The following is a 23,197-nucleotide window of genomic DNA, read 5'->3' on the forward strand; positions in this document are numbered from 1 at the left end:
ATAAAATAAATAAAATGTTAAAGTCTTGAATTCTAAACATGTCAAACTGAATATTTTTTAAAAGGCATCTTTGATATATATCACAGTTATCAACACACATTTGAAATATTATCATGATATCATATATATATGTACTTATATGTTCATGGCTCTCAGTCACTGGTTTGAATCCCAGCTCAGGAGGAAGTGCGTCTCTGTGGCGACGATCTATGGATTTTCTCCAGGTGTTTATGTTCCTCTCTGGGCTCAGAGGCACAGAGATAATATTAATTAGAGACTATAAACTGTGGGCGGGACTTGTTTGTTTCTAAATGTAGCACATTGATGGACAGGTGACCTTTCCAGAGAGGCTCTTTCCCACACACTGTAACCTGGCACCGAATCTGGCGTTTTTATTTTCAACTTTAATATATTCCACCAGTTTGTTGGAAAAACACTTTTTGTTAAAGGAATTATTGGTCTTGAGTATAATATAATATAATTAAGATTTGTCATGATGAATTGTGATTGTAATTAATCACGATTAATCGTGATTACTCCAGAGAGCATGGAGAGTTGCTTTGACACAAAGAAAATGAAGCCAGATCTGTTGGCTTCTAGCTGAGGTTGAAACATTGAGTTTGATTTTACAGTGTAAACATTTACAGAGCCACTGAGGAGAAGGTCTCACAGATGAACTAATCAATTAGGATTCAATGAGCCTGAAGCAGTCGATTGTGAAACTCGTTTTTTATCCAGTTGATAAATAACTAGGCCTTTGTTGTGTTTCTCGTTCTTCCTGTAGTTTTTCTCGGTCCGTTGACAGCTGAGCTGCTGCTGACTGTAAATGTGACCCTAACCCTTGTTTAAACATCAGTATTGTTGGCCAACATGCTAATGCCACGTGAACGCAAACGGCTGCCGTCACCAACCGCGACGACAGTTCAAACACAGTTGCTAGTTTGTTGTGTGAGGCATGACTAATGGAGCAGTAGGGTTTATGGGTCACAGCTAATGATGCGTTTGGAGGTTCACGGCCTGTGATTGATGAAGCAATAAATGTTTTGTGGACCACGTTTAATGATGCCTTCATAACTGATGAAGCGTTGGATGTAAGGAGGCTCCTAATGTATTTTTAAAGCAAAGTCATTGCTTTGTGACGTGCGTTTGTGTCTGTCTGTGTGTGTGTGTGTGTGTGTGTGTGTGTGGGTGTCAGTGTGAGGCCAACATTTTAATGATGTGTCATTTTATCTAGGGTGTGCATTTGTAAAGTTCCAGAGCAACGCAGAGGCCCAGGCTGCCATCAACTCTCTGCATGGGAGTCGTACTTTACCTGTGAGTCCCACACACACACACACACACACACACACACACACATCTGGGTGCACATAAATTCAAAAAGAGACACACACAGGAGCTCCAACTCCAGTCATTTAGACACTCGACATGGTGACTCAGCTAATAGTCACCACTTCTCATTTGTGTCCTACTCCTTTGCACGCAGAGGGAACATGTGCACACACTGACACACACACACACACTCGCTCAGACACACACACACTGTACAGTTGTGTAAGTCATAAAAACGCCTGTTGTTAAATCACAAACTGTTTTTAATGAGATATTTCTGTCCATGAATCTTCTTTTCTCTATTTGATTTATTTTTAGTTCTTTGTGTCCGAAGATGTTTCCTTATTAACAGAATGAAACACATGACCAGAGTAACGTAGATTCCCAGTCCTCAATTAGTCACTTTGGTTTATCAAAGTGTTTCCTAAAGAGCTTTTTTTTTTCCCCTGAAGTGTGACTGATTTCCTCTCCGTGGTTCACAGGCAGTCACCAAAAACTGAGCAGAAATAGTTGAAATCTGCAGAACAACATCTTAAAGTAGCTGCTGTTAGAACAACAAAAATAATCTAGAGGGGAGGGGACACTGAATGAGACAAACACACGATGCACGATCCAAAAAAATGCACCTGGACTGTAGTGAGGGTCACTGCCCAAAACTCGGTTTATAGTTTTCGGTGAAGTACTGGGTCAGCTCTGTAATGATTTGGTGCTGCTTTCCCTTTACTAACATGCATCATCAGGTAATGATCCACGACACAGTGTCATCTGGAATGTGACTTTAATTAACAAAGGACGGCGGATTTAAAAAACAAAACAAAACAAAAACATGTCCAAAGATATCCAGGTTGTCAACTTGTTTAGATTTAAAATTGTGGTAAGTTTTCTATTGCTGGGTGAAACATAAAAGCACAGGAGTGAGCAAAGACGTCAGCGTGAACTGAATAATTAATTCTCCTGTTCCTGTCAGTCTTCTTCAAATAGCCAGGTTTGTTGTCTCGTAGTAAAAGCCAACAGTGAGAATCAGGTCCACACAGGAGGAGACACAGTATGAATAGTTAAAAAACAACAACAGGCGCGGCTGGTCCTGAGTCAGAGACGTGATCAGCTTCTCTGACCTGCGTGGCACCGGGACATGCTGTGCATCATTACCTGTCTCTTCCTCACTCAGTGGTGATATTTTTCCCTGATCAGACGGAGTTATGATGTTCCACGTTCCCTCCGCAGGGCGCCTCGTCCAGCCTGGTGGTTAAGTTTGCAGATACGGAGAAGGAGCGGGGACTCAGACGGATGCAGCAGGTGGCCTCTCAGCTGGGCGTCATCAGTCCCATGACCCTGCACCTCGGAGCATACAATGCCTACACACAGGCTGTGAGCATTACAAACACACACACAGACTCACTCTGTGGGAGAAAAATAGGTTTGTGAGGAGCAGGGAGGCTGAGTGTCGGCAGCACTGTAAGAGTAAGAGGAGACACTTTGAGGAAAATAAATAGGTTTTTACTAACTGCCTGCTTTTTCACTGTGGTGAAAGTGGTGTGAATACTCTGTACATTGGTTCCCTGGTGGGTCTAAAATGTACCATCATGTTATCAATGTAATAGTTCACAGAGGTCTAGTCCACCACCTCACTGAGGTGTGTGGGCTGCAGCTCAGACGACGACCATGGACCAGTACTTCAATCAATCACAGTCTATTGTTCCTTAGAAAATAGTCCAGGCTCACACTTAGTCACCACAGTACTTCCTGTTAGTCATAGCTCTCAAGCCCTGGTACTATCACTTTGTTCCTGGTACTTCATTCAGTGGCAGCATGTTCATAATGCAGCCATAAAACCAATTAAGATTAAACAAAATTTAAAAATTCATGTGAATGATATTTGAAAAGCAAACGTCACTGAGCGTAATGTAAGCAGAATAGGTTTTAATGTCACAGCAGATGACGTTAGCGCTCTCGTCTTTGCTAATTGACCATTTAGTGCAAATGGTTTCAGACTTGGCTCATTGGCCATTGTTAAAATTGTGGCGCTTAAGGAGGTTTGACAGTGTTCTCACTCAGCTGCGCGCGTGTGCATTCAAACCTTCACTGAAATGTAAATGTTGCTTTACATTAAATTGTGGCGCAGATCAAAGTAATCTAATCAGTGATTTGGATTTATTTTTCTTTTTTTTTTACTGACTTTTGAGACAGAGAACATGCTCCATGATCTGAAAACAGATTATTACCTTGAATTATTATAAACACTCTGAAGCACAGACGCACAAACAGAGAAGGTCAAGGAGGACGGCTGATCTGTGTTTTGGAGCTGCATAAAGAGACGTGGCCTTTAAATGGACAGTGGTTTCTGACTGACGTTCAGTCTGGAGCCACTGCAGTCCTATAAAACATTTTGGATTTACTGAGTTAATTCAGAATGAAATGTTAGTGAAATATCTGTCTGCACTTGTAAGCTGCAGAAATTACACACTGAATGTTTGCCGTACAGCCTTTTAAGCAGTGTTTTGTTTTTAAACATTTGTCTCCAGTGGGATGAAAAGGCTGCACTGGGCTCCAGGCTGTAGGAATACTCGAAATCGTCCTTTAATTTATCCAGACAAAGTTTTAAAAAGTACATGTAAAATATATAAGTAACCTTAAATTTAGGAAATGTTTTTAAAAAAACATTTTGTTTATTTAAGAGTGAATTAGAAAGTTGGGTATAGGCCTAGAGGTAAGGGGTTTGGGCTCTTGACTAGGATGTTTGCTGGTTGAAATTTAGCACAAAGGCTAAAAATAAATAAACGTCAGCCAATCACTGGAAAGAACATGAAGACTTGGCCAGGAAGTTAAATAACTACAATGTCCCCCGAACCACACTTTACAGTGTGAAGCAAAGTCCTTGTCCAAATAGAGGAGGTTTCTGCCCTGCTGCCCTGGCACCTCCTCTAATCACCTCCTCTTCCTCCCTCTCTCTGTCTGTCTGTCCGCCAGTTGATGCAGCAGCAGGCCCTGGTGGCACAGTCGGCCTACCTCTCTCCTGTTGCCACGGTGGCGGCGGTTCAGATGCAGCAGCTCGCCGCCCTCAACCCCAGCAGCATCATTGCCACGCCGATAGCATCCATCACCCCCTCCTCAGGTAATGAGAGGCAGACATGTCTGGCTCTGGTCGGCCTTGATTAGATTTGTGCCTGAAATATGAGGACAGTTACACAAGGAGAGGCAGACGGAGAGGACAAAATAACACACACACACACACATATCATACAGTGTTTTCATACAGGCCTTCATGATGCCCAATATGTAAGATTTTATTTCTGACAAACAGAAAAATTTTAAAAAAGCCTAATTCAAGAAAGTTTCAATGAAATTATTTGGAAATTTAAAATTACATGATTCAGGGAAAAGTTGTGGAACCGAAACACAAATAAATCCTGTTTTTATTTTTTTATTTAGAATTATTTTTTTAATTAAATGCTAAGAATTTATATAATTTTATATAAGTAGAAATGTACTTATGTTTGGAAAAAAATGTAACAATATTTTTTACAAAATAAAAACACATTTTGGTAATATTATGGATATGAAAATAAATGTTAACATATATTTTTGAAAGGTGTTCTTTAACAAATCATTCCTTAAATCTGAGCGTTTAAATCCCGTTTAAACCCAGTACACATTAAAGTATTACAGTTAGGACTCCATAGACATCATGTACTACAAGTCTACCTGTCATCGTTTATTTAGTTATTTTAGTACAAATAATCGGACCTGACCTATTTGCAGGTACCAGCACTCCACCCTCCATCGCCGCCACACCTGTTCCTGCTCTGCCTCCACCCATCGCAGTGAACAGCTACCCCTCAGTGCCAGCTCCGCCCAACGGCCAATCAGCAACTGAGACTCTCTACACCAACGGAGTTCATGCTTACCAAGGTACAGCCGTCACATCCTGACGGAACCGTTTAAAGCTGAACAGGAAACAGAAACAGTCTTCTTCCGTTTCAAATGTATGCCGTTTATAATGCGTTATTAACAGGAAGTGACGCAGAGGAATTAAAATTTTGAGGAGCATTCGACGTTTGACGTTGTTAAAATGTGTGACGCAGCATTTGGTGATTATTTAACTATACACTTACTGTATCACAGCTCAGAGTCCTGTCCTGGATCCGCTACAACAGGCCTACACGGGCATGCAGCACTACACAGGTGAGACGCACGGCCTCCACGGTGGTTGTGTTACATTTGTTTTTCAAAATAAAATGTTTCTTTTTTAATGCCATAATGCGATAGTTCAAAATTGGAGCTGCGTCCCATTCATCTCACTCATTTTTTAGTATAGTCTCAGTTTGTACATCATGGAAGTGTATAATTTACACGGGCAGATTCAACAGGGGGTCAGCGACTCCTAGAGGCTTAGGGGGAGTACTGCCCGGGGGTCTGTTCCCCTGCTTTCAAATTTTGAAAATGGTTCCTGGAACGAAAACTTTTGAGCACTGTGCTGTTGAACATGTCTCAAACGTCAGTGCAAAAATGTGTAAATAAAATAAATGTCAGCTGTGAAAAAAAATATGTGGTTAAAAAAATTAAGTAAATGAATTCACAAATTCTTGTTTCTTTTATTTAAATATAAGACCTGGTGTCGAACCAGAATGTAAAAACTGATGTTTGCACCACAGTAAAAAGGACCTACAATAAACCTTTGCCCTCCACAAACACACAGCGCTGCTTTCTTCTGTAGAAATTAGCATCCAAAGTCCATAACATGCACATTTATTATAAAATGCAAATAACCTCAGTCTCTTTAAAACGAGCCAACAACACGGACTATATGGAAACCATCTGCCAGCTTTAGCAGCTCCGTAGGAGGGAAAACGTGTTTCGTTAGATGTTGCTGGAAATGTAAAGGGATTGTTTGCAGCACGCAGCCTGTCTCACCACTGATCCCTGCTCTGCTCCTCTTCCTCCTCCTCTTCTTTCTCCTCCTCATCTTCTCTGACAGCCGCCTATCCTGCCGCCTACAGCCTGGTGGGACAGCCTTTCCCCCACCAGCCCACGCTGGTGGCTCAGCAGCCGCAGCAGCCGCAGCAGCTGCAGCAACGGGAAGGTAAAGTAACCCTCACTCGTTAGCCTTCGAACAATTGTAAGATAAAAGTGAAAAGAAAGGCTGAAAAAACTTTTTTTTTTGTTTTACCTAGATTTAATGACAACAGTTCAAAGTGACGAGATTAGGTGAAAGAAGTGTCCAAATGTTCAGTCTTTGCAATTACATTTTATTATTATTTTAAACATTGTTCAAAATATCACAAAGTCAATTTTCTCTGTCAAAGAAGTTTCCATCATACCATTTAAAGTTATGCTAAAATCTGATGTGTAATCTGAATCTTTTCTGACGTCACTCGTCTCCTGACCTTGATTTGACCTCTACCTTGTTTTTATCTCCTCTCTCATGTCCAGGCCCTGAGGGCTGTAACATCTTCATCTACCACCTGCCACAGGAGTTCACTGACTCTGAGATCCTGCAGATGTTCCTGCCCTTTGGAAATGTCATCTCGGCAAAAGTGTTTGTTGACCGTGCCACAAACCAGAGCAAATGCTTCGGTGAGTCACAGTGAGACCAAGGCCACTGGAACCTTCTAGCTTTTACCAACGTTCTCTTCGAGTGTTGCTGCAGTTTGCTTGTCTTAACGTATTTCATTTCACCTCCGTCTTAGGTTTTGTAAGCTTCGACAACCCGTCCAGTGCCCAGACTGCCATCCAAGCCATGAATGGCTTCCAGATCGGCATGAAGAGACTGAAGGTGCAGCTGAAAAGGCCCAAGGATGCTAACAGGCCTTACTGAATGAGGTCAGTTAATTTACTGGATATGCTATGTCTTAGCATACAGACTGGAAGTAATGGGTCAGAGTAATGTTTACTTTACTGCAGTACTTAAAATACCTGTGAGTTTTTCCCCCATCATAACTTGCTATTTCAACAAATTATCTGAAATTACAGTTTAAGGGAGAAGTTTTACGGGGTTCTGATGTTGTGTCTAACCAGCGTTCTATCACAGGGTTGTGTGCCACCTGCTGTTCGTCATTAATTTTTTGTTTTACTTTCCATTTTGTTGTTTTTGTTCTGTGCCATTTGCCCATTTTGCCTGAAAACAAAACAAAACAAACGTCAACACGTCACTCCGAAGACCGTGCCGTCCACACGTAATATCGCGGAGACGTGGTCACTATGGCTACGGTTGCCTAGCAACCAGCAAAAACCTCTCCCCTTCTTCTTCCTACTCAGCGCGTCGTAAGTGAATTGGCCTGTGTTGGTTGCTGTGGCGATATTGGCTGTGATGGTGGTTGCCGTTAGCGGTTTTTCTTTTTTGGGCCGTTGCCTTGATTCACCATGCTCACCTGCATGGCGGGTTACTGTGGCGACCATTAACTGTGTTTGGTGCGTTGTGAGTTTCCTCTCATTATTTTGTCCTGGTTTTTTTAATCCTTTGAAACACTGATCAACAAGTGTCACTTTACCTCAGCATCTGTAAGCAACTGATTATCATGACATGCTGTTTTTACATTCTATTGAAAGCACCTTCAAGTACCGAGGACAAAATTAGAATTTTTTTTTAAATCAATTACAGACGTTTCAGTTTTTTTTCCTTTTTGTTGATTTTGGATTTTTAATTTTTTTTATTGTCTGTCATGATTATCATTCTTACACATTCCCTCTGTTTAGTTGGATGGTGTGCTAGTTTCGGTGATGCAGGGTTTTTGTTTGGTTGTGATTCAAATCCAAGTGACATTGTGCCTGAACTTTGTGTGGTTTTGTGAGACTGATATTGTGGCCCAGTATTTGGTGAAAAACAATATTTATGCTGTGAAGTAATCGTGTGTGAGTGTGTGTGTGTGTGTGTGAGAGACACAAGAACAAGACTTGTGTGTTTATATTGTACTTGCGCATTTGTTTGATACTGAGTAGATATGGTGGTGTTATTGTGTGTGTGTCAAGATAAAGGTTAAAATATATAAAGTTCCCCATGCAATCCTTTTCATTGAATGGTTGTGATGCCACTGTAAGGTTTGTGCTTAACGATGCAAAACAATTAAAGGTTAATTGTCTGGGAAGCCACACAATAAAAGAGCTACTCCAAGCCATCTTAATGCTATCACAGAAATACTGAAAAGGTTTTTAAAGATGTAGCTAAAGAGCTAAGTTTCTGCTAAACATTAGATTAAACCTTTTTTAGCATATTATCATATTGGCCCCAAAGAGTGGCCTCAAGAGATAAAAGTTAAATTAGTGAGTGTACATGAGTGTGTATCTGTTTTATACCAATTTAAATCTATAAGGTTAAAGCTGTCTGGTTCCTGTAACACGTGCTGCTGACTGAGGAACTGCACTCCTCTGTGGGAATTCTGGATCATCAACAACATTTTATCACTAAATACCACAAATATTCATGTTACACAACCAAAGTGTCCACTGCATAACAAAATCACCAGGTATTCAGAATCAGTATTTTGCAAAGGGTATCTGCAGGTTTTTAAACACTAATAAAGTAGAAAGCAAATTGATTTTTATGTTGGAAAAGGTTGATAAGTAAATACTGTAGTATTTTTATATATGTATAAATAAGTCTAAAAGATGATTCCATTCACAGAAGTATCCAAATTCATGGCAAAAAGAAACCGGTTAAACACACATCATAGATTAATTTGTTATTCTTACCCTACAAGAAACAATTATTCACATCTACATTAATTAAATATTATTTTTGAATATTTATCGCCAATATTATTTAATCCTTTAGATGTTTTTCTTTTTTCCTGGTACCTGCAGATCCCCAGTTTGCCACCAAAGTGAATTATGGGGAAAACCTTTTAAAGCAGTAGTTTCAAATGTTTCCATGTTCTAGATTTTTTCTAAAATCTGATGGGTTAACCTCTCTACCAGAATTCCTACCATGCATGTTCTGGATTTTTATTTGCCTGTACAGTATTTAGTATGTGTAAGTATTTTCTAAAACCTTTGCAGCAGTATGACTGGCTAATTATTTGAGTTGCATGGACACCAGTTAATCACTGAGGTTCCTCCTGAGACATTAGTGCAGTGTGTATGGCAGACACCAGTCCATTTACCAAGTGTTGATGTTGTTTTTAAATGTTGGTGTTTATCATTAACATGACCCACATGGTTTAAAACTGTCTGTGTTCATTCTCTTCTCCCATTTTCCCCTCATCTACAGGAAAAACCTAAGAGTTCAATCAAGGAAACCACTTGGGATGTCCCAGCCTTTGTTGGTTGTTTGACCAACCGTATAGCACAGGAGCAACACAAAAAGCAGTGTCATGTGTATGCGCTTTCAGAAAACAACACAACAGCAGTAATAATATTAACAATATTATCAGCTACAACCTACAAAATCCAGAACCCACAGTATCAGAAGTGCTCCAGGGTTCCTACTGTATCATTCCACAGCTGGATTCATTTATATTACTATGTACATACTCTATTGTCGGCAACGAGATCTTACATGTTAAGAAAAAGCATATCACTGATGTTATTCTACTGAACAGGGTTCTAATGTATAGTGTGATTTGTGGTCTATGGTGTCAACAGAAGGCCAGTCTGCAGTCAGAGGCAAAAGAAAATACTATTCTGTATGATTAACATTGGTAATATTGTTATGTAGAGTTAGTTTTATTATTTATACGTAATTTAAAAGAGAGGGGAAAAAACCCGGGGTTATTAAAGTGGAAGAGAAATAGATGTCCTCTCGCTGTACATACCTTGGTTTAAAAATGGAGGTACAAGGACTTCAACTGTCTCAAGTCAAGGTTCTCTGCTGCCACTACTTTTCAAGTCAACAAAGCGGAAGGAAGGGCTGAGAATTTTTCTATCTTGATTTTTTACGTTTAATTTATTCAGTAATCAATCCAACGATGGGGAGAAGTTGTGAAAATTTTCTTTTTTTTTATTTAAGATGGGGGTTTAAAAAAAAAAGAATTAATTCAGTCTACAGGACAATGAAGACACTTATAGAGTTTTTAATTACATAAATGTACCTATGGAAGTTAAAAAAACAAACAAACAAGCATAATGTTTCTTTATTTATTATCTACAATCGCTGTTTTAAAACATATGTCTTTAAAAGAAAATAAATCACACTTTAGAAAAAAATCAATGTGGGAACTGTGTCCATTTATTTCAATGACTGGATGAGTAGTAAATAGTGTTTGACTAAGTGGTTCTGCTGCTCCCTATAGGACTGAAGAGGCATTGACAGAAATGCGTACAAATGCATGCCAATCCTGAAATTGACCAATGTGACTACACGTTTGGACACAAATGTTGTTTTTATTCTTATACAGTACAACTTTAACCACAGTTCTGGGAAAAGATAATACAAAACTGTGAAAAAATCATTGTTTACGGATAACCTGTCAGCATCACTACAGCTCAGATATGAAGAAAACGACAAAGTGTGTGTAATCACAGATGCCTGGAGCAGTGAGTCTGTGTCTACCAGCCGTTTGGGTTTTGTATGATGTGTTCAAACATGCCTGGAACCTCCTCGGCATGCCTGAGAGTTTGGAGGGTGGATAATGTCACAAAGCAGGGAGGAAGAGGGGGTTGTACTTAAGAGAAATGTAGTGGGGGGAAAAGGACAAACAGTTAGTCCAAATAGCTTTTACTGGATATTGAGGGGAATTGTACCTAAGGGCTGTGCATATGTAAATATGCCCTGGATGACTATAGATGGCCAAAGGGTAATGTTTGCAGTCTTCAGTTTAAAAAGTCCTATTTGTTGACTTTATAACTGGATGTTACAGTTTTGCCTCCAGGTATGCTTGTAGAAAAAGTTTTCTTTTTATGCCAAAGTTTTCTTTTTATGCCAAACACTACCATACATACTTATGCACATTTACCTACCATGCATTATTTATTATTTTAGTTATAAGTGTAATATCAGTTTTTATTTAAAAAGACGACAATATGGAGTGTTTAAAAACAGAGAATAAACTGAATTTCATAATATGCACACAATGTATTTGCATTGATTTTGCATGTATTTTGGTTCATCTCTTGTCTGTGCTCACCTCCAGAGGGAAACATGGTTTCCCTCGAGGGCCGGGGTCTCATAAAGGAATGCTGAGCAGATTAAATACAAAATATAACGTTTTCATAAAATTTCAACAACAATCAAAGATGCGTGAAGCTCCTGTAACCTCGTCTCCTGCGAGTGACGCCTCGGTTGACGATGCTGTTGCGGCGTGTGACACTAATCACCCTCCATACAAGTGGAAGTTCACGTCACTTTAAATAGCCTCCACCCGCCTTCTCTGCTCTATTTAACATCCTACTATGACATACTCAAAAGTTCTCCGGCTGCATTGAAGCCGAAGAGACTCATTCAAAATACTTTTATCAGACGAAAAAAAGTGGTAAACAGAACATCCTTCTCCTTTTAATTTAACCAACAGTCATAAGGAAGCGTTTCGAGAAAGTGCCACAGCGAGGTTTTTTGTAGTTCGCCAGTTCTTTTGGGGGGGAATTACCAGAAGTAGGGGTTTACTGAACGAAAAGGGGCGGATCGTTGCAACAAGATTTGGGATGTGTTTGACGGAAAGAATCGTCTGAAGTCAAAGAGGAACAAAAATAGCAGCCGCGCATTTGAAAAGCTGTCTGGCTGTCTGAGTGACGGTTTACAGGAAACACAGGTAAGTTAACGGCACCGTTACTCCATGTCTGAACGCATTTTAATGGTTTAATGACTTCGGCTCATTTACCACCTCATATCACAGTGGACTGCTATTCTTAGACATGCTAGAAAGTTCTCACACTCTTAAGTGAATGTTATTTCTCCCCAATCGAATATCCCATCGTTTGGGACTGTATTTTCAAGTATTTTTTACGCCAGCAGGCCTTCTGTTTCTTCAAATGTGTGAGTGTTTGTTTTGAGACACCGCGGCATACGTAGTTGTAAACTGACAAATCTAATAAAAGACAACCGCCGCCCCAGGGGGAAGCAGTGGAATTATTATCAAACGCAAAAACGATTCCGCTTGTTGAAATGGACTCGTTTTCTACCGTAAAGTGACGATGTGACGTAAAGCTACTAATTTTTGTTTTTAAACTGACAATAAACCCGAGGTAGCCAATACCCCTGTAATGGATAACGAGAACTTGTCTAATGTTTTCAAACTTGTCCAAAGCTCCGTTTCAACTCTCTGTTCCGCTATGTCCAGGAGACTTCCCGGCTTGCGCCATTCGTGCGCACCCAGCCACTCCCTGCGCAGGTTTACGCAAACAGCGTAGACATCTGTGACAGACATTTTTAGGTACACGGCTGAATGCCAGCATTGCACACTGTCCAAATTTATCATATTTTTTATTCCTGAACAAATATGAACTAGTTATGAAAAATTAAAGGCACTGAATGCACGTGGTTGCATAAAATTAAGGCAGATGGAAAAATGGAAATAAAAGATTTATTGAGAGAATCAAAAGAGTAGAAATGTCTAGAGTTACCCTTTAAAATAACTACAATAAAAGAAAAAAAAAGTGTAGTCAGGGTCGAGATTGTTGTTAGTTACATTAGTGTTATTTAGTTAGTTGCAACTAGTGTTCTTTTACTGTTGTTTAATCAAAGGATTGTAAGTAAGAAATGAAAGGAGTCTGCCACTGTCAGTGAAGCACCGTAATGGAAGTTCCAAGATAAGTTATAAGGTAATTTATTATATGTCCATCCATTTTCTACTGCTTAATCTTTTGCAGGGTTGCGAGGTAAATCATTATGGGTGATAAGCCCCCCACCACCACAGTCAAACATTAATTAAACTTTTTTTTCACATTTTCTCTACCACCATAAACCTACAACCGGGTTAAAAATACTTATATCTTTTAATATTTTTAATATTTAATATTCACATACTTTGGGACACTACTTATCAGTGTCAGTGAGAAACATTGATTGGTTACTGTGAATTTTAAACCAGATGTTAATTATTTCTCATTGTTTCTTTGATATTAAATTCATAGTTTTCAATACCAGATTTTTTACAATTTTTTTTTAGTTGCAAGTATAAAACTGACAGGAATCCAGTTCGTAGTCATTGTTCTTCATGTAAGCCACACTCAGTGCTGGGTTGGTTTTCCAACAGGAGTTTAGTTAACAAACTGTTTACCCTAGCTTGCAGCAGATACACCTGCCAATACCACTGGTGCCTGCCAAATATTGATCTCCTGGAGCTACTTACAGCCAGAGGATTATAAAGGGTTTTTTTAAGTCTTCAAACTGTGGCTTTAGGAGGGCTAGGACTGTGAGATATATCCTCATTCTCAGGTTAATCATTAAGATGCAAGTCTGCCCCATTGTTTTTATAATGGGGTGCTGTTTGACTTAATGCAATGTCATGTTAGCATTAAACGTTTTACCTTTTGTTGTATGCATTATATTATGTTATATTAGAAGCTATAGGCTGTGTATATATATATGTATATATATATATATATATATGTGTGTATATATATATGTGTGTATATATATATGTGTGTATATATATATATATATATATATATATGTTAAGAGAACCCAGGTTTTTCCATTTACGTTGAAAAAAATACAATGAACAGTTGTATGAACCAGTTGAAACACTTGACCAGTGAGGATGTGCAGTCCCAGTAAAGATGTTTCATATCATGTCTAAGAATGTTGTTTCAACCATACACTGTGAATGGAAGATGGATGGAAGGATGTTACAGACTCAGACTTAGATGATTTTATGTGTCAATTGAAGATGGTCACTTGTCAGTTTCTTGTGGATGTCTGTTGTCAGTTCTTTAGGCCTGCATAAAGGCAAATGATCTCTTTCTTCTTTTAGTATTTACAGCAGTCCTTTGCTGTCAAAGATTGATCACAGCCTCCTCTCTTACCTCCTTTGAATGTAGCTGTGATAAGAAAGCTGTTCTGGTTCCTCCCAGAATGTACATGCTGCCATTAGCTAACCAAAGAAAGCTTTGATCCTTTATAGTGTAACTGAAGAACTTTCACAATCAAATCTGTGGGAGGAAGCATTACACAGTCCAGTGTGTTCAGTCCACCAGAGACTACAACAAAAATGAGAATCCAGTAGTCCACTAGTCAAGAAGAAGGAACGGAAGAAAAAAGGAGAAAGGAAGGAAAGGAATGGGCGAGGAAAAAACTGAGAAAATAGAGCATGGTGGGTAATTAGAGGTCGTTTCAGAATTAAATACTACAAATCAGATATGGCCCTAGTTTCCAAACTGGGTCAAGTCAACTCAACTAAAGTCATTTCGTATTTGTCCGACTAAAACAAAAATGGACTCAGCAGGGACAGAGACTTGGTTACAATTTAGTCAGACGACCAAGACGTGTTGTGCTTTCTATCTACTGACTTGGCTACAATGTTTTGAGAGCAACCATCGTCAGCTAGTTTCAAGCAGCGCGTATGAGAAATTTCAGGTTCCTCTGCCGACAGATGAAGGTTGTGTGTTCATCTCTTAATCCCTCATTGAAGAAGTGAGAAACCTCCCTGTAACACGTGTTGACAGAACACACACAACCCACCTGAGCCCTGTTTATTCCTCTAAAACTTAACACAATCCACAGCTCAACCATCAGGTTTCTCCCTGGTCTGTGGTCAGATCACAGAGAAAGTAAATAGAATTTGTGTAAAAGTTGGATGTCAAACATGTTCATATACATTTCCAAATTTCTGCGGTTAGAATTCCTCACCTGAAGTGTAGTGCATCTGTCAGGTGGTGCTTAACAAAGGTGGAGTTTGTACTGTGTATATATATGTTTAGGTTCATGGCTAACAACGACAAGTTAAAGCTAACTGCAGTGGTTACTTTCGCAACATTAAGGAATGATTCACTCTTTAAATTAATATATATATATATATATATAAGCTTCTGCAGACATGGTCCCTCCTTGTTATTTTTAGTTGCCACATTTATGGAAAGTTATTGATTTATTTATGTCAAAATGTTGACCCTAAAAGTAAATGTTTTGAGTGGAGCCAGTTTTCAGCACCCCCGCTGGCCAGGGCTTCAAACCTTTCCTTTTATATAACAGTTCTTGACTTTTGAACATTAGCGTTTACTTTCACCACAAGGCCCATTTTTCTTTTAAAATATTTCCTCGTCCTATCTTCAGCTGTTACGGTTGAATGAATAACAGTTAACAAGAGAGAATCACGAGTCATCTGGCTCATCAGCACAAGCACTAATCATTGTGTCACTTCAAACAAATAGGGCAGTGTGTTTCACAGTTGGGAGAAGGCTGCATTAGCGTACTGCTGTTACAGGATTGTCTGTTGTTTTCCCTGAATTTTGTAACGTTCCTGTTGAAGAAGTGACACGTTTCTGACCTCCTGAGGTGGTGAATGTGTAATCTGCATTTTCAGACAGCTGTCTGTTACTGGTTTATTGCCCACAGCTAAACTTCTTTTCTTGGTGACCTGTTTATCCTAATCTGGAAGTATTCAGATACAGTGCCTGCTGGCTAATGTTGGGTGAGATTAATCACCTCCAGATAACACCCCCTCCTCTTCCCAGCCCTTTCTGTTTCCTCCACTTCCTTTCAGGATATTATCACGATACAATGACTTTCTATATTTATCTAATGAAAACTCGACTGAAAGGAACCTGTCTTTTTATGATTTCCCTTCATAAATATCATTTAAAGCATCTGTCTGTGTTTAAGATGTCGACACTGAGCGAGCTGGTATGGGCCGACTGGATCTGGTTTCCTGAAGGTTATGGCTGGGCTGACCTAAAAGACAACGATGGCAAAGTCTATCCTAAATGGCAGGACCTGTGGGCCTGCATCCCCATCGCTTTCTGCTTCATGATCATCAGAAAAGTATTTGAGAGGTGAGTTAAAAACCTCTCTACATCACTGTAGTATGATTGTGGGTTTTTTTTTTACATTACCAACATTTCCCTTCCCAGGACAGTAGCCATTCCTCTGGCCTCTCTGCTGGGAGTGAAAGACAAACAACAAATATCTGCTCCTTCCAACCCCATCCTGGAATCCTATTACTGCAGTACATCAAAGCAGCCCACACAGGTTTGTTGTCTTTAAAAGGGAACATTAAAGCAAAGCCTTGCACAATCTCCTAACCACCATTTTTTTTCCCCAGGCGAGGCATAGAAAATGGCACTGGCTCATTTTTTAAAATTTTGTTTTCTTTGCTTATTTTTTGCCAGAGCTCCATAGAGAGTTTATGTAAACAGACAGACTGCTCAGTGCGTCAGGTCCAAAGGTGGTTCAGGCAGCGGAGGAACCAGGACCGGCCCAGCAAGGTCAAAAAGTTTCAGGAAGCCAGGTACCTGAGCATCTGTCAGATCACTGGTGCAGTCACGGAGGCGTTTGTAGTGCATTTCAGGTTCTGTAGAGCATTTAAACTCATTGTTGTACAGCTAAGACACAAAGGTTCACAAAGTGGGGGGCATGGCCTTTTGCTTTTGTTCATTTTTTTTAGTATTATATTTATACCGACAATTATATTTTTATAATATATTATATTATATAATATAGCTCTATTTGGTGTGTTCATGTCTGCCTGTTTTTTCTAAGCCTCAAAGTTTGGCTGAGGAGCTCTATTTGGTGTGTTCATTTCTGCCTGTTTTTTCTAAGCCTCAAAGTGGAATTGTGTTTTTGTGTTGGTGCAGATTTGCTTAGGACATTTTTAATAGGATTTAATAAATCCCGGAACACTCTCTCTCTTTCAGTTGGAGATTTACCTTTTACCTTTTTGCTTTCTTTGCCGGCCTGGCTGTTCTCGTCGATGTAAGTACAGTCACAGAGGTTTCACAACAACGCCTCAAAGACACTGCTGTTCTGACAGGAAACTGCTGTATTGACCAACACTCTCTGTCAGTTATTCTACCAGCTCAGAGTTCAGTTTAATACTAATCTTTGTTGTTAACACACAGCAGGAGTGTTTTACAGTGTCTGTAGCCTGTGCTGTTCTGTTGGACCAGTAACATCTACTGTTTGTTAATCAGTAGAAATCTCTTTTCAGAAACCTTGGTTCCAGGACGTGCAGCTGATATGGGAAGACTTCCCCAGAATGGTACTACATATGACTCGATTGGTCACTTAACCCTTCAAAGTCCTATGTGATTTGTTTATCATTGAATGAGTTGACGTCAGGCTGACATTGTTGCCATTTGTTTTCCCACAGCCACTGTTGCCCTCTCAGTACTGGTACTACATGATCGAGCTGGGCTTCTACCTCTCCCTGGTTTTTAGCGTAGCATCCGATGTCAAACGCAAGGTAAGTGATACGGCCCTGCTTCGTAAAACTGGATTAGCTCCATACTTTGAACCCCTCAGCAGCCTTTCATCAGGAGACATCACTCACTCAGTGAGTGCACAAGATAAAGACGATCAATATCCACCTGTGTGTCTGAGGTTTGGATCTTGGTTTCTCTATGACGTGGTCTGAACTCATCACATTTTATTGAGCGTCAGAGTTCAAAACTGCTTTAAAGAGTTAACGTCAGTCTCTCCTCGTCTTTGTCCTTTGGTCCCTTTTGTTTCCATGTCATCGTGAGTGAGGGACGACCACCTGGACTGGCTCTGTCTGATCAGGGATGCTGGGTTAATTGGTGACCTGTGTCACACTGTTAAAGTCAAGTGGACATACAATTCTGACATGAAAACAAAGACCTGAAACGTACAGTCTTATCATTATTCAGTTAATGATTATTAATGCTAATAAAATGTTAACTGAGGTCTTTAACTGAGCCTTGTCTAATTTCTTACTTTTTAAAAAAGTATAATCCTTCGAGTCACACTCTAAAGAAACGTCCTCAACTGGAAAAGTCTTGCAATAAAATGAGGCATTTTAATAGGTCTCGTAAACTTGTGTATGTCAATGTGACGCTCACTGTTCTGTCATAATACTGCTGTAAAAGATGACAACCTTTAAAACTGTCAGCACTTTGTAAGACCTCAGGTCCAGTATTTTCTTCTTTGTTCAAATTTTTTTAACTTCTAAAGTGTAAGAAACAAACACTCTAAAAACAAGGAACTTTTCTGTATTCTTTCAACTATTAATCTTTCGTGTTATTGAAGGACTCCTCGTTACCTCTGTTTGGCTCCGTATGTGAATGCAGCGTTAATTAAAGCAAAGTGCAGTGAGTTAATCATTTGTGGAAAGCCCATATGAATCACACACACTGTGGATGGGTGACCAGTCTTTGCTGCTTCATCAATAAGTGTCAAACAGCTGGTAAATTGTGTCCTTGTTTTTGTGTATTTGTGTGTGTGTGTGTGCGTGTTCTCTGCAGGATTTCAAAGAGCAGCTGGTTCACCATGCGGCCACCATCCTCCTCCTCAGTTTCTCCTGGCTGGTCAACTACATCCGTGCAGGGACTTTGGTCCTCCTGGTGCACGATGCCTCCGACTATCTACTGGAGGTACAATAAATTACTGAAAACATGTTGTGAGAGCTGAGAGGTCTCACCTCCACTTATAGATTGTTGTCTGCCATCTAGAGGCAAACACAGGTCACTCACCCACTCTGATTTCTTTTCTTTCTTTCTTTTTTTTTGGTATTGCAGTCGGCTAAAATGTTCAGCTATGCAGACTGGAAAAAAACCTGCAACTTAATTTTTACCCTGTTTGCCGCCTTTTTCTTCGTCACCAGACTCATCATCCTGCCTTTCTGGTAAAAACGCACCTTATCAGTAACTGCTATGATTTGGAAATGTAACATAAGAATTATAATTATTTAGTGTTAAAAAATAAGATGCTTTGAGAATGAACACTGCATGTTCATTCTCAAAAAAATTCTCAAGACCAAATATAGAAATTGTTGATTTCTCATTTTACAAGACCAAATATAGAAATTGTTGATTTACTGCATTTTTAAAAACTAAATATTTGCATGTCTTTATGTTGTTGACTGTTACTGACTGAAGTCTCTGCTTTTATTCTGTTGTCCAGGATCATACATTCAACTTTAGTTCTGCCCCTGGGACGGTACTCAACCTTCCCCACGTTCTACTTCTTTAATGGACTGATGCTCGTGCTCCAGGCTCTGCACATCTTCTGGGCCATCCTCATCTTGCGAATGGTCATCAAATTCCTTCCTGGAAATGTACAAGACACTACTTTTTACATTTATTCATTTCATTATTTATTTATTTAGGGGTTGTCAAAATGAAATTCTTAAATCATTTGTTAAACAGTCAGATCAAAAATGTTAACACACTGTAATGCATGGGCAGAATGATGTTAGTTAACGAACGAATACTCATGATTAATCCACACATTTAATCATTTGTCAGCACTTTTTTTTCTGTAACACTTTTTAAGATTTTAATATTTAGTTTTACTCGACAGGACATTGTGGAAGATGAGCGCAGTGATAAGGAGGAGATGGAGTCCGAAGACGACAGCGTCAAACCCAAGCTGAGGGAAAAGCCCAAAAATGGGCACACGCAGAATGGCTTCAGCCCCCTGAACAACAACCACAGGAGGAGGCAGTGAGTGGACAGTGAGGAGGGGGCGCCAGAACAACCAGGCTGTTGAATGTGGTGCAGTAAGCAGCTTGCATTTAAATATACACAGCTAGAAATCCATACACATCACTCTGGTGTGACCGCTGTCTCGTGTGGACAGTGTCACGTCTCTGTTAATTACACTAAAGACAAATGAAGGTAAAAGTAAAGGGCTAACGATCCCAGTGAGTGGTTTTCTGGTCGACACACACCTTGTTTTGTTTTCCTCTCTTCTAACTTGACTTTGCTCTTCACCCAAATGATGTGCTGTTGACCAAGATGTGGAATTAACCTTTTTTTTACTGAAGAGAGTTTGATAATAAACTTTTTGCTGCCACAGAGTCCTGTCAGGAAAGAAAAATAACATTGAGTTACGTTAACATCACAGACGGACAGTCGTTCTGTCAGAGTCCAGCTTTATCATTGACCATTTTAGTAACGCCAAGAGACGGGAAGAAAATCTGTACCAAAAAATAATATTTTCTAACAGATGAAAAACAGTGTTGTCTTGTTTGTGTTTCACAGCACTTGTAAAATATTTTGAGCATGCTTGTTTTTCTGTTATCAGTACTCATGATGTAAAACACCAGCGCTGCGTGTTAGAATTTTTTTTGAGTGTGACTGACTTTGTTGAAGTCCTCAGTTTTTACTTTTAATCTTTGTATTATTTACTGGCCGTTGTGTTTTTTGGGGTCTTTTTGAGGCAACAATGTTAAAATGTGTTCATTAAAATAATAATAATAATAATAATACAGTTAAATATTTGGGGATAAATAATTAAATTTATAGTGTTTCAAAAAGGTGCCACAGCTGCCAGAATAACAGAGAAGTTATTTAAAATGTTATTTTTAATTTTGATTTATATCCTCTTTTTATTTGTTTAATTTTTTACTTTGTTTTGTGTAATTATTTTTTATTGGTCCGCTCAACATTTGAAATCTGGGAGCAAGCCAGCGTGTGTGTATGTACGGGTGAAAAACTAGGTTTGATCAGGTTTCCATCAGGTCTTTATTCTTATATGGAAAGTTTACATGGGCCCCACGAGGAAATGAATTCTTCGGATGAAGCCGTTTTGCAGCCACATGCAAATGCCGGCAGGTAATTTGTTAAAGTGTAATCCAGACCAATCACTAACTGTTCATGAATTCTTTATTTGATGGAAGAGTCGGAGGCATTTCCATTCCGAGTTGTTTTCCCCATCAATCCCACGATGCAGCTGGTTTCCTATACATTTGTTTAGATTTATGTTAGTGGAAACCTGACTGATTCATTCATATAAACATACAGTTTTAACCACAGATTTAGAAAAAGTGAAAGAAAAACAAAGGACGAAAAGCTCAGGTATGATTTACTTTCCTCATTTCCAAGTGCCTTCATCATTTCATTTGGTGTAAAGAACGGAAACATGTTTCTGTCAGTTTGTCTTTACTTCTGTCCCAAAATATTTAACAATTCTACTACAATACCTTTGGCCTTAAATACTTAGCCTATTTTTACAACAGGTTGACAGACAATCAAACTCTGTTTGTGGAGGATGTTTTTATTTTCATTGTGTATTACAGAAATGTAATATGTTGCTGAAAATAAAAAAAAAATAGTTTAACTTGACTCACTGCACGTGTTTTCTTTTAATTTTACTTGACAAAACTGTTTAGTGTAAAGAATTTTGTCATGAATTGCCTGATATTGTTTTAATATGCCTATTTATATATGCCTAATTCAAACATTTGACAGTTTGAAAGTAGAGACATCAATAAATAAGTAGTTCTCCTGCAGAGTAAGTACTGTTTGGCTCCACCTGTCTCCACTGGATCTACTATAATATCAGATGGCACAGTAGTAACACGCCACGATGAGCAGCACCTCGTTGGCACAGTTTCACGATCACATGGTCCAAATATCTTAAATGTTTTTCTGGGTTTTTTTCCACAATTAGCCTGAGGTTTCCAATGAGAGGAAGTTAGTGAGCATCTCTGGGGTATTCCACTGGCTCGGGTTTCTTTTCTGTTTGTCCTCCAGTTCCTGTTTCTTCTCCCTCCATCCTCTGCCAGTCAACTCTTTGGCTGTGGCCTGAAAGGCCTCCTTGGCTTAATCGCATATGAAGCAGGATCACTTTACCTGTGTGCCTCCACGGCTGCAGCCTCCACTCACTGTTCATGTCACTGCCAGCTTCACTGTAACCATCTCCATTTTAAAGTGGACAGGGTCAGTTTCCCCGCCCGCTCTCACATCCACCTCCACAGTTTAATTGCCATAATGCATCTCCTGTTTCTCCGGCTCTGACGTCTGGACTTCTCTCTCCACACCTCCCTCAAACTCCTTCAACGCCGTCTTATTTTTTTGCCATTTTAATCTCTGCCTTTCCTGTTCACATTAAGAGTTTCTCCTCTTCCCTCCATCCCTTGTTCCTTGTTGGAGTTCTGTGTAATCGATGAGCTCTGTCACCCAAGGTGCCAGAGCGGTGGAGGTGTGAAGTCTAATTGCGGACTGTTGATGGTCGTCCTGACAGGAGAACAAAAGGTGTAGGGTGTTTGATACACCGGCCAACTTTGAAGACCGTTATCCAATTCCTGCTTAACTATTAATAACGGCTTTACACTACAGTGGGAGGCTGCAAGGTGCACGTGTTTGTGTGTGCGTGTGTGTGTGTGTGTAGAGAAAGACATGTGGCCTGCTCATTTTCACTGTAATGATCATGAGAAGCGGGGAACATTGTGGACTGTGCTGTAACCGATGAGTGTCTTATATAAGGTTAGTAAACGGCTGAATAAGTAGAGAAGAACTGAGACAGAAACAGCAGGAAACGTTTGGAAATTTGGTTCTGATACCAGAGGGATGGTAAGTTTAGGATTCTTTCATTTTTCAATTATATTTCCACAAATTAAGACCAGAGAAATGTAACTGTTCCCAAAGTACTATGTTAACACGTGTATTTTAAGGACCAGTACACAGAATTAAAGGTAGAGGTGAAAAGACAGTTTTACTGACAAGATGAGATTGACTTTGTATTACCTTTATATAGAAGGAAAAATACATTAGAAAGCTGCAATACCATGAGTGTGATAAGACAGTGGGTTATGGTTACACTTTATATTTGTATTTCACCTTTCTGATGCTTTAATTGTTGAAATGTTGATCTATGTATCCATGTCATATTTGTGATCTCATCCTTGGAGGATAATCTAGAGTCATTCATTATAATCCTAATTTTGTCATTTACATCAAATAATGTATTTACATACATATTAGATAGTTCCGTCTTTCCTTATTTGTGTCTCCGCTTTGAATGTTTCTGCTTCGGTTTTGTCTGGTCACGTCTGAACCCTTGTGTCCTGACCATGGTCTCAGGAGTCTGTCCCTGATCTGG

The 23,197-nt window shown here is 39.4% G+C and overlaps 2 protein-coding genes and 2 long non-coding RNA genes across 8 annotated transcripts in view; 3 read left to right on the forward strand and 1 right to left on the reverse strand.

Annotated features, from left to right (window-relative positions):
• Positions 1 to 10,397, forward strand: part of celf3a (cugbp, Elav-like family member 3a) — a 34,003-nt gene extending 23,606 nt beyond the window's left edge. For both annotated transcript variants that reach the window (XM_017041019.2, XM_025065305.1), the window contains 9 exons: positions 1,235 to 1,314; positions 2,554 to 2,697; positions 4,297 to 4,441; positions 5,089 to 5,238; positions 5,452 to 5,511; positions 6,305 to 6,409; positions 6,760 to 6,903; positions 7,017 to 7,149; positions 9,533 to 10,397. In XM_017041019.2, coding sequence (XP_016896508.1) covers positions 1,235 to 1,314; positions 2,554 to 2,697; positions 4,297 to 4,441; positions 5,089 to 5,238; positions 5,452 to 5,511; positions 6,305 to 6,409; positions 6,760 to 6,903; positions 7,017 to 7,144 — 956 coding nt within the window. In that variant the 3' untranslated portion in view covers positions 7,145 to 7,149; positions 9,533 to 10,397. The remainder of the gene's footprint in view (positions 1 to 1,234; positions 1,315 to 2,553; positions 2,698 to 4,296; positions 4,442 to 5,088; positions 5,239 to 5,451; positions 5,512 to 6,304; positions 6,410 to 6,759; positions 6,904 to 7,016; positions 7,150 to 9,532) is intronic.
• Positions 1 to 23,197, forward strand: part of LOC103394590 (uncharacterized) — a 315,109-nt gene that overhangs the window by 147,030 nt on the left and 144,882 nt on the right. The gene's annotated exons all lie outside the window — the stretch shown is intronic.
• LOC112488544 (uncharacterized) lies at positions 2,603 to 5,166 on the reverse strand. Its single transcript, XR_003052729.1, has 3 exons — positions 5,079 to 5,166; positions 4,336 to 4,493; positions 2,603 to 2,729 (listed from the first exon to the last, which is right to left on the reverse strand). It is a non-coding gene; the product is annotated as an uncharacterized LOC112488544 (long non-coding RNA).
• cers2a (ceramide synthase 2a) lies at positions 11,637 to 21,438 on the forward strand. 2 transcript variants are annotated; one of them, XM_008331949.3, is made up of 11 exons: positions 11,637 to 12,008; positions 16,019 to 16,188; positions 16,267 to 16,384; positions 16,525 to 16,643; positions 17,050 to 17,107; positions 17,343 to 17,393; positions 17,505 to 17,597; positions 18,616 to 18,744; positions 18,889 to 18,995; positions 19,274 to 19,427; positions 19,673 to 21,438. In XM_008331949.3, exons 2-11 carry the CDS (start codon positions 16,019 to 16,021, stop codon positions 19,817 to 19,819), a joined length of 1,146 nt encoding a protein of 381 aa, XP_008330171.1. In that variant the 5' UTR covers positions 11,637 to 12,008; the 3' UTR covers positions 19,820 to 21,438. The 2 variants fall into 2 exon arrangements, with proteins under 2 accessions (XP_008330171.1, XP_008330170.1); XM_008331948.3 differs by lacking the exon at positions 11,637 to 12,008 and adding an exon at positions 14,328 to 14,510.

The sequence above is a fragment of the Cynoglossus semilaevis genome, chromosome 18, assembly GCF_000523025.1.
Source record: "Cynoglossus semilaevis isolate Cse_v1.0 chromosome 18, Cse_v1.0, whole genome shotgun sequence".
Classification (NCBI taxonomy): domain Eukaryota; kingdom Metazoa; phylum Chordata; class Actinopteri; order Pleuronectiformes; family Cynoglossidae; genus Cynoglossus; species Cynoglossus semilaevis.

What these genes read in the sequence shown, in the direction of transcription:
- cers2a (XM_008331948.3), top strand. An exon ending in GCCTGGCTGTTCTCGTCGAT is followed by an intron (nt 17,108 to 17,342) that starts GTAAGTACAGTC and finishes ATCTCTTTTCAG; the next exon opens with AAACCTTGGTTCCAGGACGT. An exon ending in TCAAATTCCTTCCTGGAAAT is followed by an intron (nt 19,428 to 19,672) that starts GTACAAGACACT and finishes TTTACTCGACAG; the next exon opens with GACATTGTGGAAGATGAGCG.